The sequence below is a fragment of the Myotis daubentonii genome, chromosome 3, assembly GCF_963259705.1.
Source record: "Myotis daubentonii chromosome 3, mMyoDau2.1, whole genome shotgun sequence".
NCBI classification, from domain to species: Eukaryota; Metazoa; Chordata; class Mammalia; order Chiroptera; family Vespertilionidae; genus Myotis; species Myotis daubentonii.
The window spans coordinates 125530196-125549455 of NC_081842.1; the positions used below are offsets into that span (position 1 = coordinate 125530196).

General features: G+C 42.6%; 1 protein-coding gene across 3 annotated transcripts in view; it reads left to right on the forward strand.

The window, feature by feature from the left end:
- Nucleotides 1–19260, forward strand: part of BPHL (biphenyl hydrolase like) — a 37450-nt gene that overhangs the window by 15143 nt on the left and 3047 nt on the right. For 2 of the 3 annotated variants that reach the window (XM_059688477.1, XM_059688478.1), the window contains exons 5-6: nucleotides 10906–11037; nucleotides 14059–14182. In XM_059688477.1, the coding sequence (XP_059544460.1) occupies nucleotides 10906–11037; nucleotides 14059–14182 (256 nt within the window). Of the gene's footprint in view, nucleotides 1–10905; nucleotides 11038–11390; nucleotides 13160–14058; nucleotides 14183–19260 lie in introns of those variants that run through there. The other variant, XM_059688479.1, reaches the window with a different exon arrangement.

Below are 19260 nucleotides of genomic sequence, written 5' to 3' on the forward strand. Positions count from 1 at the left end.
ATTGATCTTTAGAGACAGTAGAAGAAAGAGGGAATGACAGAGAGAGAGAGAGAGAGAGACATCGATTGGTTGCCTCCTGTAGGTGCCCTGACCTGGGCCAGGGATTGAGTCTGAAATCCTTGACCGGAATCGAACCCAGAACCCTTCAGGCCAACACCCTATCCACTGAGCCAAACTGGCTATGGCCGTAGAACCTTAGCTCTTGACAGTCTTTCTGTTGGATAAAGAACTATGAAATTCTTAAACGATAAGTCTGATTTTGTTTCCAATCCCAGTTGGAATTCCTGCCTGTCCTTAGTGTATTGCCCCCTGGTTCCAAGGAGAGTGGCTCTTGTGTAAAGCCATTCCACTCTGTTGCTAGTCCTTTCCCTCCTGCTGCCTCTAGGACATGGTGCCTTTGGTTCTCCCTCCCTCTCCTGTATTATTGTATTGGACCTTTCCTCTCAGCCTATAAAGGTGGGCATGGTTCCTCCTCCAAAAGATTGCCCTTCTTACCTATAGTTACTACCTTACCATTCCTTGTCCTTTCTTATGGAAAAAGTTGTCTGCACTCTGCTTCTACACATTCTCTTCGCATTCCTTCTTCAGTCTCTTCTGGCCCATCTCCCATTCTGGCCCATACTGAAACTGTTCTCACTGAGATAAGTATAATCTCCTTGTTGTCAAAGCCAGTGGATTCTTTTAGCGTTCTTTGTAGTATTCCCTTATTACTTTTTAAAAGTTTGTGATATCCCCTCTTTATTCCCTGAAACTGGTAATTTGTATCATCTCTCTTTTTATCCTGACCCAGATTAACTGGAAGATTATCAATTTCCTTTTTCCCCCCAAAGATTTTCTGAACTTAATGTTCAGAAAAAATACTTTGTATGATTTCAATTCTTTTACATTTGTTTTATGTCCCAGAATATAGTCTGTCTAGTAAATATTCTATGTGCATTTGAAAATAATATGTGTTATGCTGCTGTTGGGTGGAGTGTTCTATAAATGTCAATTAGGTGAAGTTGGCTGATAGTGTTGTTCAGCCCTTATATATTTTTTCTGATTTTTCTCTACTTGTCCTGTCAGTAATGGAGAGATAAATGTTGCAGTCTCCAGATATAATTGTGGATTTCTCTCTTTATTCTTTTTTCATTTTTTGCTTTGTGTATTTTGGAGCACCAAATTTGGGAAATTTGTAGTCATTATTCTATCTGATATTTTTTCTTTGTCAACACCTTTCTCTTCTTCTGGAACTCTAATGGCACACGTGTTATAATGTCTGCCCAGTTTCTCCTTTACTTGTGTGAAGATGGCTTCCCGCCCACCAGTTCAGAGAAAACAGTGCCTTTGTGCTACCACACCCACAGGACACCTACTGCCCGCTGGTTCCTTGATCATTCTGCAGCATTTGAAAATATACACATTATATCTGTCTTGAAGTTCTTGCCACCAAGTTCTCTCAACTTCTCCCTCCTATCTCTGGTTTTCTCTGGCTTTGACACTTGCCCACTCTCCTCTGCTGAGCCCTATAACATTAGGGTCTCCCAAATGCCATCCTGGCACTCCGCTCCTCTTCTCACTCTTACACCTAGGAGCTTCAGTCAGTCTCTTGGCTTCACTGAACTCCCAAATCCAAGGTAGTCAATGTTTTAGTCAATTTTCATGTCTGGTTGTCCCACATGTATCTTATACTATTCAGTATGTCTAAAATTGAACTCAGTCTTTCCTCTACAAACCTGTTCTTCCTGCTAATTTTTTTTATCTTGATTAATGATTCCCAATGGAATATTTAGAAATAAGTAGTAATTAAAATATTTATTGAATGCCTGCTGTGAACTAACATTTTTACCCCATGTGCAATGTCCTGTAAATTAGCTATTACTCAGCCTGTTTCTTAAATGATAAAAGTAATGAAAAAACCTGCAACAGTGGCACAGCTGGGAGATGGCACTTCATGTCTGACTCTGAGGCGAAGCGTTTACCCTCTGCAACATAGTCATCTAGCCCTCTGCATCTTCCTGCATTCTTCCTTTGCTCTGTCTGCAATCCATCCTCCCTTCCATCCCTCCTGCCAGGCTCCAGGTTCAGACCTGAGTCAGTCTCCACTTGGATTGATTCAACACCTTTCTAACCAGTCCCCATTTTTACCTCCTTTCAATCTTCTTTCCACACTGCTCTGATAGGAATCTGGTAGGATGTAAATCTCACGATATCTTACTTAAAAATCCTTTAAGGTCTCCCATGGCTTTCTGGATAAGACTGTCCAAATTTCTCAGGTTTGCTCACAGAGTTTGAGTGACCCAGCACCCTCTGTCTTTCTAGGTCCATTTCCCACTATTTTTCTCTTCCCCACCCCCACACACCCATCATTTCCTTCAGCACCCGAGAACCCCTGAAGTTCTGGCAGTAGGTGGCATGGTTCTCTGCCTCTGTGCTGCTGCACATGCTATTCCTGCGCCCATATTTGCATGCTGACTTCTGCTCTCACTGAATTGAATATAGCAGTGTATCCTCTAGGCAGCTCCATCCTGCCACTCCCTTCCCACTGCCCATTTGAGCTCAATGTCCCTCTTCTGTCCTCCCCCATCCTCTCCCATGACACTTAGGACCCTCTAATCCCATGGTTGTTCGCAAGTTCCTGACTGAAGAGCAGAGATGCTATCTTGTTCAAGTTTGTATCTGTTGTGACTAACACACAGCAGACTTCCAATAACGTTTACTGGATTAACTCACTAATTAATGATGAATGAGTGTTTTCTTCATTAAGTATCCAGTGCTTATCACAAATTATATGCTCAGAAAGAAATATATCAGTTTCTTTTTGGATATAAATTAGTTGTTTTGGATCAACAAACAGTTTGATTCAAATGGTTACTTTAGGAACTTAACTATGAAACGTAATTACTACTTATTTTTGGTGGAAATTATACTTTGGTGTAAAACTGGCTTCCTCTTTTAAAAAATTACAGAAGTAAATATATAAATACATGAACTATTTTTGAGTGCTTGTTATAGGCCAAGCACTGTTGTTAGCACATTTCATCTCTAACTTATTTGCTTTTATCCCATAATGTTATTATAATTCTCATTTCTTAGGTAGGGAAACTATATCACAGAGAAGTTAAGGAACTTATTTGCTCAGGGTCGCAGAGCCAGTGAGTGCAAGAACTGGGATTCAGAAGTAGGCAGTGTGACTTCTAAGCCTGTGTTCTAACCACAGCACTTGGAGTGAACAACTGGCCTGCCCAGCTTCAGCTGGATTTCCCTGCCCTTGAGATTTAGGTAGTATTTCCTGTGGGAGGCCAAGGTCTTAGCCCAGATTTCACATCCCCGTAGGTACCTCTTGCTCCAGATGCCTGACTTTACTAAGTTAACTCATTTGAAGGATCGCCTGCTGTCACAGTGTTGCAGTGACCCAGGGACCTCTGTCTTTCTAGGTCCATCTCCCACTTTTCTCTTTCCTACCCCAGAACCCATCCTTTCCTTCAGCACCTCGTTAATCCAGTAAACATTATTGGAAGTCTGCTGTGTGTTAGTCACAACAGACACAAACTTGAATGAGATAGCATCTCTGCTCTTCAGTCAGGAACTTGTGAACAAAGGGGATTAGGCAGAGCTCCTCAAACTTTTTAAACAGGGGGCCAGTTCACTGTCCCTCAGACTGTTGGAGGGCCGAACTATAGTTTAAAAAAAAACTATGAACAAATTCCTATGCACACTGCGGTGGCAAAAACACCCGACGGGCCGGATAAATGTTTTCGGCGGGCCGCATGTGGCCCGCGGGCCACAGTTTGAGGACGGCTGGATTAGAGGGTCCTAAATGTCATGGGAGGGATTTACATTTTAGCAAGAAAAATATCTTCATTTTGAGCATTAGCCAATTTAGTTCTTAAAAGGTCTTGGCCTTTCCACCATGGGGGACTTACTTTATTTTGTAAAAATGTATATAAATTTATAAAATATATGTTTAAAATATTATATATAATATATTAATATTATATATTAATGTTATAAGAATGTATAATAATGTTAGATATATGTCATAAATTAAACGTATATTTATATTTTATTATATGCTATAATATATGTTTTATTATTTGTTTTGTTTTTGAACTATACTGAGTGATCTCACACTGTAGCTCATCTTTTGTGATACTTCAGGGAGCATTATATTTCTAGAATTCATTCATGGTGTTGTTGTATCATATTCCACTGAGCAAGCATGCTGCGTTCTACATTCCCTTTCTTTTATCAGTGGACAATTGGTCTTTTTCCAGTGTTGTTACGAACATTCTTGTACTTGTCCTGTGGGGCATGTGAGCCACAGTGTCTCTCTAGGGCAGCCGTGGGCAAACTACGGCCCGCGGGCCGGATTCGGCCCGTTTGAAATGAATAAAACTAAAAAAAAAAAAAAAAAGACCGTACCCTTTTACGTAATGATGTTTACTTTGAATTTATATTAGTTCACACAAACACTCCATCCATGCTTTTGTTCCGGCCCTCCGGTCCAGTTTAAGAACCCACTGTGGCCCTCGAGTCAAACAGTTTGCCCGCCCCTGCTAGGGTGTAGGAAATTGCTGAGTTTTGTGGAATACAGATGTACCCCATTGCCAGTGACATATTGTTCTGCAACTAAATAAATTTACACTTCTGCCAGCAGCGCATGAGGTACCTTAACTTAGATCCTCATCAAAGCTTGGAACCATCAGCCCTGGCCAGTTTTACGCAGTGGATAGAGCGTTGCCCACAGACTGAAGGGTCCCTGGTTCGATTCCAGTCAAGAGCATGTATCTCAGTTGCAGGCTCTATCCCAGAGGCAACCAATTGATGTGTCTCTCTCACATTGATGTTTCTCTTTCTCTGTCTCTCCCTCTCCCTTCCACTTTCTCTAAAAATCAATGGAAAAATATCCTCTAGTGAGAATCATCAGACTTCTTAATTCCAGCCAGTCAAATGTGTGTAAAATGGTATCTTATTGGGGGCCCTAAATTTGCAATAGGGGTGAGAATATTTTTATGTGTTTATGCACCACTGGGTTTTTTCTTCTGTACTATACTTATTCATGTCTTTTTTGGGGGGGAAGGGGGGGATGGGAGTGGAAGGGAGGGGGAGAGACAGAGAAACATCGATGTAAGAGAGAAGCATCGATTGGTTGCCTCCCATATAAGCCCCAACCAGGGTCAGGGATCGAGCCTGCAACCGAGGTATGTGCCCTTGACCAGAATTGAACCTGGGACCCTTCAGTCCACAGGCCGACGCTCTAACCACTGAGCGACAGGCTAGGGCCATGTCATTTCTTTCTCTTGATTTTTAAGTTTTTGTCATGTAATAATTACACATATAACACAATATGTTCAACAGGTATACTTTATTAGTTGTAACAACAGACTAGATCACTTCCAATATTATTTCAGTGTTACTGGTTTGCAGCAGGGGTGGGGTTTTTTGTTTTTTGATAATGTGATTGCTATCCCCTTGCTGGTTAATAATTGTGTTAGTAGTTATGTTGTACAACTTGTGGCTTGTCTTTTGCTTTCTTTATGGGCAGAATTATTTAATTCAATGTAAGGAAATGTTACAGTGTTTTATTTTCTCATTAACTTGGTGAGGTTTTTTTTGTTTTTACATTTACCAAATTGTTAGTTTCTTTGCTCACCTGTCCTTCTTTCATCTCAGACATTCCTTCCAAGACCCTTTCTCTCTTTCCTGAAGTTATTCTTTAGAAGTTCTTTAAGGATAGATCTGTGAACAGTACACACGGTTTTTACCTAAGAATGTCTTTTATGTTACCCTCATTCTTTAAAGATTGGCTAAGAATAGAAATATAAGTGGAAAATTATTTTCTCCAACATTACTGTCTGCTGCTTTCTTTAATTGCTGTTGGGAAGTTTTGTCAGTTTAATTTCCTTGCTGTGGAGTGATAAGTCTGATCTCTGCCTGTTTTTCAGATTTTCTCTTTTTCTTTGATATGTTGCTGATTTACTATTCTGTGTCTAAGTGTGGCTTCTTTTTATTTCTCTGATTTGGATTACATTTTATTTTTGTCTGTGGACTCTCCTCTTTTATCAGTTCTAAAAAACAGTCTTGCCTGTTTCTTTCAAGTCTTGCATGTCTGCATTCTCCTTCTCTCCTACTTTTCTGGGACTGGTTGGACTTTGTAGGCCTTGTCTTTTCATCTTCCCTACCTCTTGTTCATCTTCCTATCTCTCGGTGTGGTGTTCTGCATAATTTTTTAAACTTTCTCTTTTAAGTTTATTCTTTAACTTCGTAAAGATTCTGATTGTTTTGTGATCTCAATTAGGAGTGAGTATTTGCTTATTCTTACTCTGGGAACCACAGGAAAGACCAGTGAGCGTCATTGAGAATGCTTCCTCCACAGAGCATGTGCATTCGCTACTCCTGGGAACCACAGGGTGGGACCAGGTGGGCCAGTTTCATTTCAGTCAACCCAGGAGTCTCAGGTTCAGCTCCACCCTCCCAACCCCAGCTAATAGTCACATTTCCCCAAAAGCAGCCCTTTGAGTAGTCTTACCACTCTTTGTTCTACTTTCAGGGTTCACTTTCTCTTACACATACACATATATACTCATATACATTCATACTCTAGTTCATTAATTACTACAACTCCAACAATGCAACAAAAACGAACATTTTAAAGATCTAGTTGTTTCACTGTAAGAGGACCTTTCAGAGGGTATGGTCTGCTGTATAGCCAAAAAAAAAAAAAAAAAAAAAAAAAAAAAAAAAAAATCTACAGGGAATATTTTTTAAATTTCTTTTTAAAGCCTTCCCCACCCCCCTTTTCTTCTGGTAATTACCATACTGTTGTATGTGTCTATGAGTGGTTTTGTTTTTTATTACTTAATCCCTTCACCTTTTTCACCCAGCCCCGCAACCCCCCACTCCTCTGACAGCTGACAGTCTGTTCTCTGTATCTATGAGTCTGTTCCTATTTTATTAGTTTATTTTGTTCATTAGATTCCACATATGAGTGAAATCATATGGTACTTGTCTTTCTTGGCTTGCTTATTCCACTTAGCATAATACTTTCCAGGTCCATCCATGCTATTGCAAAGGGTAAGATTTCCTTCTTTTTTATGGCTGAGTAGATCCCATGTACAGGGAATTTTTTTTTCTTTATTGATCAGATTATTACAGATGTTCCTCTTTTTCCCCCCCCTTAGCTCCCCTCCACCCGGTTCCCACCCCACTCCAGGCCTTTCCCCCCCCCCCCCACTGACCTCGTCCATAGGTATAAGCTCTTTGTCCAATCTTTTCCCGCACCCCCACAACCCCTTCCCCCTGAGAATTGTCAGTCTGCTCCTTTCCATGTCCCTGATTCTATTACATTCACCAGTTTCTTCTGTTCATCAGGTTTTTTATTCATTTGATTGTTAGGTTCACTTGTTGATAGATATGTATTTGTTGTCACTTTGTTGTTCTTAATTTTTTATCTTTACCCTTTTCTTCTTCTTCCTCCTCTTCTTAGAGAATACCCTTGAGCATTTCATGTAATACTGGTTTGGTGGTGATGAACTCCTTTAGCTTTTTTGTGTCTGTGAAACTCTTTATCTGACCTTCAATTCTAAATGATAGCTTTGCTGGATAAAGTAATCTTGGTTGTAGGTTCTTGCTATTCATCACTTTGTATATTTCTTGCCACTCCCTTCTGGCCTGCATAGTTTCTGTTGAGAAATCAGCTGGCAGTCTTATGGGTACTCCCTTGTAAGTAACTAACTGTTTCTCTTGCTGCTTTTAAGATTCTCTCTTTGTCTTTTGCCCTGGCATTTTAATTATGGTGTGTCTTGGTGTGGTCCTCTTTGGATTTCTCTTGTTTGGGGTTCTCTGTGCTTCCTGGACTTGTAAGTCTATTTCTTTCACCAGGTAGGGGAAGTTTTCTGTCATTATTTCTTCAAATAGATTTTCAATATCTTGCTCTCTCTCTTCTTCTGGCACCCCCATAATTCAGATGTTGGTATGCTTGAAGTTGTCCCAGAGGCTCCTTACACTATCTTCATATTTTTGGATTCTTTTTTCTTTTTGCTTTTCAGGTTGGGTATTTTTTGCTTCTTTGTATTTCAAATCTTTGCCTTGATTCTTGGGATCCTCTAGTCTGCTGTTGGATCTCTGTATATTATTCTTTATTTCAGTCAGTGTATGCTTAATTTCTGATTGGTGCCTTTTCATATCCTTGAGGGTCTCACTAAATTTCTCGGAGGTTTCTAGAAGATTCTTGAGTAACCTTATAACTGTGGTTTTGAACTCTATATCCAGTATTTTGCTGTCATCCCTTTCTTTCATTTGTGACTTGTTTCTTTGTCTCTGCATTTTGGCTGCTTCCCTGTGTTTGTTTCTATGTACTGGGTAGCTGCTAAGTCTCCTTGAGTTGATAGAGTGGCTTTGTGTGGTAGGTGTCCTATAGGGCCCAGTGGCTCAGCCTCCCCAGTCACCTGAGGTGGATGCTCTTGATGCACACCTTTGTGGGCTGTTTGCACAGCCTTGTTGTAGTTAACCCTTGATTGCTGTTGGTATCACTGGGAGGAATTGACCTCCAGGCCAATTGACTGTGATGACCAGCAGTGTCTACACTGGAAGATCTGTTGCACAGGAGACACCCCTATGGAGCAGGACTTGCTTCAGTGGGGCTTTGGTGCTCACTGAGTCTGCCCCTTAAGTGTGTCTCTTATGGATGTGAAGAGTTGTAATCTGGTATGGTCTCACTCTGACCACTGGCTCTTGGATCTCCAAGGAGGTGCAAGGTCAGCCACTGTCTGGGACCGCCTAGCACAGTGGTCGGCAAACTTATTAGTCAACAGAGCCAAATATCAACAGTACAACGATTGAAATTTCTTTTGAGAGCCAAATTTTTTAAACTTAAACTATATAGGTAGGTGCATTGTTATTAACTTAATTAGGGTATTCCTAAGGCTTAGGAAGAGCCACACTCAAGGGGCCAAAGAGCCGCATGTGGCTCGCGAGCCGCAGTTTGCCGACCATGGGCCTAGCAGGAGCTACAGAGACATCTGCAGATTCCTCCTCTTTTTATGGGGTTTGGAAATGCCCAAACAAGGTCCAGCTGTGAAGCAAGGCAGGCTGCTGCTGCCAGCCTTGGGTCTTCTTTTGGAAGCTCTGGGGCTCTCTGACCCAGCTGCAGTTTCACAGGTTTTATGCGGAGGGAGCACGGGCCATTCATATGCAAAAGCCAATGCACAGCTTGGGTGGGGTTGTAAACTGGGTGGGGCAGGGTCTCTAGGAATCACCAGGGCGGAGCAAACAGCAACGGCTGCTAGTCAGCCCTGCACCTGAGAGGTCCCTGGGTCTCAGCGCCCCACGCTGCCTCTGCACAGGAACAGTGATCGCTGTGACCACCTCTGAGAGAAAGCTGTCCTCGCGTTCCTGTCCCAATGCCAGACAGTCCAGTTTCTCCTCGTATGTGTCTGGGTCCCCCAGAGTCTCGACCGTAACTGGAGTTCAGAGCAAGCGGAAGCTTGTATCTCCCACCTGGTTAAAAGAGCAGCACATGCAGGTGCCAGCTCTTTCCACGCTCCGCACCCCTTACCAGTCTCAGTGCGCTTTCTTCACCTCTCTACTTGTGGAACTTCCACTCAGCCAGCTTTCCCACGGTTCTGGGTGGTAGTTGTTCTGCCTTTTAGTTGTTATTTTGATGTGGTTGTGAGAGGCAGCAAGTATAGGTGTTCACCTATGCCGCCATCGTGGTTCTCTCTGTACAGGGAATTTTTACCTGGCCATCTTCACATGATCTTGCTAGCACCTCTTTCCATCCACTTCCCCCTCCCCTCCCCCCCTTTCAACTTTCCTTTTTCTTCTTCCCAAATCTCCTCCCACCTCTTAGTTTTTAGGTTCCTCTCTACAGCCATCTCTGGAGTCTTTTCACTTTTGCACAGAGAATTTCTGCCTCCAGATTTAAACCAATCAGCAGAACAAAGGCAGGCTCTAGAACAGGACCTTCCCTTCTTAGAAGGCAGTTATAGCTGTAAGTAGCAGTCCCCCCCCCCCCCCCATTTCATTACTTCCACTCACTGAGTATATATTGGGTGTCTGCCAGGTCTGAGAGCTAAGATCTTGTTCAATATGAATTCTCATTATTAGTGTTGGCTTGTCTTCAAGGTGCATCTTGTAGCAGGAGTGCTATATTAAAAGCTCTAGATGAGCAATATTTGATATGCTCAGGAGGATTAGAATCTGTATCTCAGTGTATTTAAAGAATTATGGAAAAGATTAGGCTACGTAATTAAATGTGTTTATTTATTTTAAAGGTGGTTTTTAACCATTATTTCCTTTTCTAATAGTGAATCATCTGCAGTATAGTTTGAAGTTAGTATTTAGCCTTTTACACCCATATTTCTTCAGTAGCAGGAATTAGAATAAAAAATGTATGTGCATTTCTTAGTGTACATAAACAAAATTCAGAAAAACACCCTCTTTTGTAAATAACATCACCCTTACTCAGATGACCCTAATTAGAGGAATATCTTTCAATTGTATACCTTTAACAGAAAGCATTAACTGCAGATCTGATTTCACTCACTTGGTAAGAATTTACTGTTGCTTATTTTGACCAAGCACTGGTCCAGGCCCTGGGGGTATAGTGGGGGACAAAACAAAGCAGTGCGCCTTACACTGGGGCTTACATCCTAGTTGGGAGACAGACACTCAGCCATGGACACCGAAAAACTCAAGGAAGTGGTAAGTCCTAAGTGGAGTAGGTGGAGGGAGGGTGGTTGGAAGGGAAGGCCTCGCTGACCCAGATGGAGTGAGGAGTGAGCCCTACAGGAACCTGGGGAAGCGTTCTTGGCAACAGAGAGCAGACAGTGGCTCTGAGCTGGACTGTGCTTGGAATATTTACAGATAAACTTTAGTATGACACTAAACCTATCCTTCCTTGTTCACATTACTATTTTTCAGGTATCCGAGATGTTTCTAAGTGGAGTGAGAAAGCAAAAAAGCCTCTAGAAACCCTATATGGGTATGACTACTTTGCAAAAACCTGTGAAAAGTGGGTGGATGGCATAAAACAGTTTAAACATCTTCCGGATGGTAGGTTACATGAACTATTTAATGGTTCCTTTGCTGATTAAGGAGGTGGCCTGAGTTCCTCCCTGATGTTCCAGAATCCCTCAGGGATGAATGCATTCGCCCATGATCCTCACACACTGACGTAGGAACAGAGGGTACTAGTGACTGTGTACATGCAAGTTCTTAGGTATTAAATCCATTTCAACTAGACAGAGTGTCTATAGTAAAAAGGTCTTTAATAGCAGACTGTTCTTTCTTCCTCAAAATAATTATCCAGAAGCCTCCAAGAATCTTTACTTCTAACTTCAGAATGAGGGATTGGAAAACAAACAAGCTGCAGCATATACCATGTTTTTTTCTCTTTGCCCATTTAGATGAGTTACCCCAGGACAAGGAAAGAGGGACTTTCAGTCGTGACTGGCAGCCTCTGCAGAATTAGCATGAGGAAGAGTGTTCAGTTCTTCTCCCATCTTCAGAACTAAGTTATATGACTTTAGCCCTAATCGATGTCTTCCTGTCTTTATCTGAAAAATTAATGATTTCCAATTACAGTAAGAACTGACATCTTTAAGTGAAATTCTGAATTAAAGTGTTTTGTACAGGTATTTACATTTGTAATCTCTCATTTTTCTTTTTCTTTAATTGCTGAAAGATTAGGAATAGCTAAGGTCTAATCTTGGGGCACATTCAGTATAAAATCATTATGATTGAAGGGCCAATTTAATCTCTTAACTAATAATTTCCAGAATGAGTCATCTGTCAAAACTTTCACAATGAAAAGGACATTTGGAAATGTTATTTCTTGGCTTAAGTTCAAAACAGCCAGTATCTCCTGTTCGAAAGCAGTATCCACTCATAGAAGCAGGTCCTTGAAATCCGTTTCCCCTCGCTCTGATAGCAAACAAAAAAACGCTGTACAACAATGTCTGAGACAGTTCTCCACTAACGAAGGCGACTGTGACATGCAGACTTCTATGCTTTCTTGAAGAGAGTAGTAAAAAGGTAGAATTTCTCAAAGGTAGAAGCAGAATTAAATGAGCAGTTCAAAAATATGTCCTGTACATGTTAAAATTAAAAACTGCTGCTCTGCAAAAGGTATTGTCAGAAAAATGGAAGAACAAGCCACAGACTGGGAGGAAATATGTGCAAAAGACCCATGTGCAAAAGAACTGTACCCAAAATGTACAAAGAACTCTTAAAAGTGAACAATAAGAAGCCAATCCAATTAAAAGCTGGGCCAAACAACAATGTGATCCCCTCTTCACCTATTGAACAGCCACCAGAGGGATGCTGGGACAGTGCAAATGCTCTGTGTGCTACCATACTGGACATGTCATTATGCATTTGTCCACACCCATCGTTTAATCAACACCACCCATGAGCCCTAAGGAAAACTGTGGACTTTGGGTGAAAATGATTTGTCAGTGGAGGCTCATTCACTGTAAAAATGTAGCACTCAAGGATGTTGATATGGGGGAGGCCATGTGTGAAGGCAGGGGAGTTGTGGGGAATCTCTGTCCCTTTCCCTCAGTTTTGCTGTAAACCTAAAACTCTAAACAGTAAAATCTATCTTTAAAAAAGAAAAAGGGAGTGAAAAAAATCTCATAAGATGGAGCATCTAGCAGTGTATATCAACTATGTTACGGCAAGATTGTTAATAAACTACTCATCCCCTTTCTGTACTAATTTGACAAGAGCCCTTTTTCATGGTTGTACAATCAAGTTTATGGGCGCTCAGACTAGCATAGGGATTAATTGCACAGATGTGGAGTTAGGCAGGCCTGAGTGTGAATTCTGGTTTTGCCGCTTGGCTTGCTGTTAGAATGGATGCCGGCACATCATTTTGCTTCTCTAAGCGGCAGCTTCCTGTCTGAGAACTGGAGATACTAATAACTACCTCATACAGTTGTTTTGAGGATTGAATGAGTTATATATGTTCAGCATTGGCCTGCTTCCAAGTACAGAGGAAGTGCTTAATAAAAGTACTTGATTTACTTACTAAATGAGTTAAGACGTAACTACCATGTGTTTTGTGGGTATTAAATAATTTGAACAGTTCCTAACAGACAATGAGCACTCAGTAATAGCACTTTAATTATCTGAGTATACAGTTGGCAGGTGCGTGTCATCCCAGGGGCAGGCGAGGGAAGCGTCAGTGACCTAGTCCACCCCGACTGAGAGGAGGGGAGAGGCAGGTGCCCAGACAGCACCCCGGGCTGCCCCCCAGCTTCTTGGAGCTGCAGAGCTTTCTGCTTGGCACAGGCTGAGGAAGGGAAGAGGGAGGTGCTGGCTTTGTGGAGCCACTGCTGGTGCCAGAAACCTGAGCTCTGGCTTCTCTTCCTGGCCTCTTGGCCACCCAGGGACCTGGGGTTAATCCTGTTTGACCAGAGGAGAAGGCTGAAGCTCAAAGTGGCTGAGGAGCCACTGAGACTGCAGGGGGGGAAGTGGGGAAGGCAGGGGCTGGAGCCCAGGCTGTGCCATATTTGCCTCAGAAATATTGTTAAAAGTGGGAGTGAGGAGCTTATCATCTCTCAAAAGTCTGTCAGTCAGAAAGTCAAAGGCAGGAGGGATGAGAGAAGCTGTGTAAATTGTAAGTTCACTGTCAAGTATATAGGCTTTGAGGGCTAACTGGGACCCCAAGGACCACCTAAGCCACTGTATCACAGCAGGTGCTTCTCAGACGCCAAGCACCTACCATGGTTTTGCAAACTGGGAACTGCCTCTATGTAATATAAAGAGTTGTGGGCTTTTGTTTGTTTGTTTTTCTTACTGTTTTACATGGATGATGCGTTTAAATCAGGCAAAACTGTTCGCTACTAGAGCTTTAAAAGAAGAGAAAAAACAAAACACCCAGCAGAGAAACAGAAAAGGAAACCCAAAGAAAGTTAGAGCTGGAAGGCACCTCAGACCACATCTGATTTAAACCACTGATTTTACAGACGGGACCCTGGGTCCTAAGACGGGCCTGACGCCCAGCTCTCGCTTCGCCTACGCTTGTGGGGTGGTCGCATTAAAGCCCACGCTCGTGCGTTTGTGTTTCAGGTAATATCTGTCGGCACCTGCTGCCCCTGGTTCAGTGCCCCACCTTAATCGTGCATGGTGAGAAGGACCCCCTAGTCCCGCGTTTTCATGCTGATTTCATCCACCAGCACGTGAGAGGGTCACGGTAAGTCCAGTCTCCGCGTCAGCATCCGGTGCCTCAGGGCTGCGGTACGGAGAGACAGGAAGGCTCTCCCCCCAATGTTACCAATGTCCATAAATAGGACCAATGTCTACGGGGCACCCGGGAAACGGGAGCAGGAGCCCTGGTGTGGGCAACCGGTAATCGCCAGGAAGGGACTCTCAGGTACAAGTCTTGTTGCTATGAAGGCAGCTATGCTGAAGCATACCAAGTTCTGTACCACAGGTGATACGTTAGGTTTAGAGCAATCATTGTGAACTAAAGCAATTTTATACAATTTGGGAATTTTCAGGCTAGTGTATCATTATCATTACCCAATAAAGAAAATCAGTAAAATCAGAAGGAAACAAATCGCCTTTTGCTTGCCACCCAATTCTTTCACATTAGCATTTTTGTGTTTCTCCTTTTTTTTTTTCCCGCATCAAAATAATCACATTCTATATTCAACTCTGATGCTGCTTTTTGCCCACTTAAAATTATGTTGTAAACTGTTCATGTTTTTTCAGCCTTAAATATGTACATACCAGACATAAACCTGTTATTCAGAATTAATAATACCAACACATGCCCAACCATGCTGGTGGCGTACTTGGTTAGACAGCAGATAGGTGTTACTTGTCCTTTGCATTCTGGTTTCTGCCAACCGGCTTTGGGATTCAGGAACGTTGTAAGCTATGTCAGCAAAAATTATGTTCTTCAGTTCCCTACATTTTTGTATGGAGTGAATAGAAATTTATCTTTTATTTATTTATTTTTACCTGGCGACCGTTATGCTAACTGAAATAAGCCAGTCAGAGAAAGACAAGTATCATATGATTTCACTTACATGTGAAATGAACAAACCGAACTACCAAGCAAAATAGAGACAGACTCATGGATAGAGAGTAGGCAGACAGCTCTGGTAGAGGGTAGGAGATGAGGGGAGAGGATTGAGCAAAAAAAAAAAGAGAGAGAGAGAGAGAGAGAACTCATGGACACGGACAACAGTGTGGTGATTGTGGGAGGCAGTGGGTTGAGGAGGAGAAGAGGGTAGGTGAGGGCATAGAGGGGATAAATGGTGATGGGAAAATTAAATTTTAAAAAAATGTATTTGATTTGAAAAAAAGATAAATTTATATTTTAAATATTTTGGCTGGCACAGGAGCCAGCTTTTGCCAGCCAAAATCCACAGCCCACTCTGTCAAGATGAAAGTTCAAAGTGGAATAAACTCAGTATTTCCCTTACATGCAATGGATGCATATCCGGAAGGAGAAAATGAAGTGTGACTAGAAGATAGTGACCTAATTTTTTTTTTTAAGCAAACATAGTGGAAAATAAACATCCAATGAGCCTCCACCTTCACAGACTATATGTCAGCATCAATGGTACTGTGATTACTCAGGGCACCTTTGGGACTCTGGAATTTTTTGAAACTGGTTTTTGTTAGCAGCCTAAGAAAATCCTTCCCTGCTCATTTGCTCTCTCCTTTTGTCCTTTCCTTCCTCCCACTTTGTTCCTTCCTCTCATTCTCCCTCTCTCCCTCTCTCCTTTCCCTCCATGAGCCAACTTCTGATGCCTGCTGTGGGCCAGCGCTGCCCTGGGAGCTCCCACAGTTCAGCAGGGAAAGTGATTCAGAAACCATTCTACTGCTTCCTATCACACTATTCCACGCTATATTTTAACAAACAAATTTCTAAGAGAACTTTTTTTGTTTGTTTGGGGGTTCTTTTGTTTTTGTTTTTTGTTTGTTTTGAATCATATATGATTGTTTATTCCGGCAGTATGGGAGAGCAGCGGGTCATCCTCAAAAATCTGCTCTGCAGCCCCCCATAAGCCAGCTGCTTATATAGGTAGGACAAGGGTTGCATGGGGAAGTAGGAGGCTGGGGTGGGACTCCATTGTTTGGGCAATAAGATTGTTAATCTTTCCATGATAATAGGCAGTTGTTATTTTTTTTTAATATATTTTTTATTGATTTTTTACAGAGAGGAAGGGAGAGAGATAGAGAGTTAGAAACATCGATGAGAGAGAAACATCGATCAGCTGCCTCCTGCACATCTCCCACTGGGGATGTGCCCGCAACGCGGGTACATGCCCTTGACCGGAATCGAACCTGGGACCTTTCAGTCCGCGGGCCGACGCTCTATCCACTGAGCCAAACCGGTTTCAGCGATAATAGGCAGTTCTTGAATGAGAATGGTTCCAAGGTTGACTCCCAGGTCCCAGGGGCATACAACTCCCAGCCAGGTCAGAATGTCCTTTCTTTAACCAACACAAGGCAATCATGGTTAATAGAGCATGATTAATATTTCCCATAACCATAGCTAGTCCCCAATATTCTATGTTTGCCCCTAACGTTTCCCCACTGCTGTTCCTATCATCTCATATCTATTAGGTTAGTTGTAGATGAAAAGTCTCATCCTGCTGGACTGCATCTGCTTCTGCCTTGAAAGCAGTTCCCAGGGATGGATCTCAGAGAACTTTTAAATGTGGGGGCATGCTTCTTATTCCACAATAAATAATTACCATAAGCCTGTATAATGTCTATATTTATATAGCATTTTATATTTTAAAAGGCATTTTATATACAAACTCTAATTATACTTTACAACTAACTTATGGAAAAGAAATATTGTTCCCATTTTACAAATAAGAATATCAAGGCTGAGATGCTAAGTAATTGTCTAAGGTTGCATAGCCAATTAAAGACAAATTCTAGATAGTTTTCCTCCTAATATAGTGCTTTTCCCCCACAGCACAGCTGTCTCTCATGAACAGTCTCTTATTTTAATATGATGGTGAGATGCCTGGATTATATACTTGCTGCTCTGGTTAATTGTTTTCTACCTTCAGAAATGACAGGTTTTTGTATGCTGACTCTCATAGTAAATGCATGTGTTCCCTTGGACAGCCAGGTTCAATAAAGGTCAGTCTGCAAGGAAGTTTAGTGTAGGAATTCTATTCCAGACCCGTGTCCTAACAGGATACATCAATATGAGAGAAAAATATTCCCTTACTGTTCTGGTGTTGTTTCAGCAGACTATTTTATGGAAGATCATTTTTCTTAAAGCAACATTCTTTGGAACAAATCCGTTGAAGGTAAAGTGCTATTAGCAGCGATTATCTAAAGCTAGCTTACAGTTTACACCTACTCCCTTCCTCTGCTGAAACAGCCCTTGATGTTGGACATGAATTTGCCTAGGATGGATGTGGTTTTTTTTGAACCCCATAAAAGGAAGGTGGATTCCTTGAGCACCAAAGTCATACTGTGGTCCTGTACACTATGCCACTTGACAACAGGTGTAGCAACCAAGAGTGTAGCAAGCTCCAGGGAACTTGGTGTTTTATTACCTTGTCAGGTACTTAAAGACACAGTCCTTCAAAGATGTTACCAACAAATAAATATCAAATATGAAACCAATCCCTTTTTCTCTTCAGAAAGAGGTTAATGAAGGGTGGGGTTGTTCAGGAGGCCTGCGTCTCAGGCTAATGTCTCTCTCTTTGCTCTCTTTGTGGGAGAACAGTGATAGAATCTCTTGGAAGCAAAGAGGCTTTAGAGATCATTCAAGTTCACCAGTTTTAACATTCGTTTTTAGGCAGTTGAACCCTTTCTCCCAACAAATCTTATGCATAAGTCCAAGATATAAACATAAAATAGGAGCTGGTCTGACCACAATAGTGGTTGCGAGCAGACCTGCCCCTTTGGTCTCCTGTCCTGCCCCAGTCCCTGTGCATCCCTGCTTGTCTGGCCCTCCCTCCGAGACAGGAAAGCACTGACACCACTCACCACCTGTCTAGCTAGTCAGCCTCTGCTTGGGCGTCACCTGTTCCCAGACAGGCATCACCCATGAGGCCAGCCCCAGCTCGTTTTCAAAGTATTTGCATTGAGGAGAGGCTGGCATCAGACTCTTTGGAGTTGGGGTGATGGGCCCCAGGAGGCAGTGGGGTTCAGACCTCTCAGAAGAGGTGATGACTCCACAGCTTTTGAACTGTGTCTGCTCATTATGTGTATTAGTCTGCCAGGGCTGCCAAAACAAATGCCAGAGACTGGGAGGCTTAGATAATAGAAGTTTATTTCCTCACAGTTCTGGAGGCTGAAAGTCTGAGATCAAAGTGTCAGTAGGGTTGGTTTCCTCTGAGGCCTCTCTGCATGGCTTGTAGACTGTCGTCTTCTCCCTGTGTCCTCGCATGGTCTTCCCTCTGTGCCTGTCTGTGTCCTGATCTCCTTTTCTTATAAGGACACCAGCCATATTAGTGTGAGCCCTAATGACCTCATTTTAACCTAATTACCTCTTTAAAGACGTATATCCAAATAAGGTCACACTGTGCTGGTGGTTAGGACTTCAACATACAATTTTGGGAGGATGCAGTTCAGTCCATACTAGTCTGTTTCTGAGGAGGTGCTCAGATCTCAGGAACTGGAGGCCAGCAGAGGTCAGGATCTGAAACCTGGATTTGAGACGTAGTTGCAAGTAACCTGCGGTTTGCCTGGTCCTGCTCTAGCCCTCACCCCTTCACTGCCTGGCCAAGTGTATTCATCCTTCAGTCTTCTCCTCCTCCTCTATCTCCAATTACTCATCTGCCTGAGGCCATACAGCTCCTTATTTATACCTTCATACAGCGGTGAACATGTGAATTTCGTTTTCCTCCTGTTGAGCATGTCAACACCTATCCGAGGATGCAGTCTAGTACATGTTGAAAGAAAGAGAATGTGGGAGCAGCAGAGCCATATAGGGCCAAGCCTCTGTGGATGACCAGTGGTCACCGACTGGTGACTCAGGGCCAAAAAGCATGGTATGGATTCCAACTTCATGCTCTGGGCTGAGGCCAGAGAGCCAGACCAGATGGGAAAGAATGAGGAGGAACCTCCATGTGCGCAGAGTGGCGCCTGGGGCCAGTGTCAGCCAAAGGGGAGCAGTGGGGAACAGAGTCCAGCCAGGAGAGCAGACTGGGTATCTGGGATCCAGAGAAACACTCATAGCGGTGTTGGTGAGGAGCAGGAATGGGGCGAGGGAGGGAGTGCCGGCTCAGTCACTTACTTAGGCAGTGTACATGGATTTCTGTGCCTGTTTCCTTATAAGTA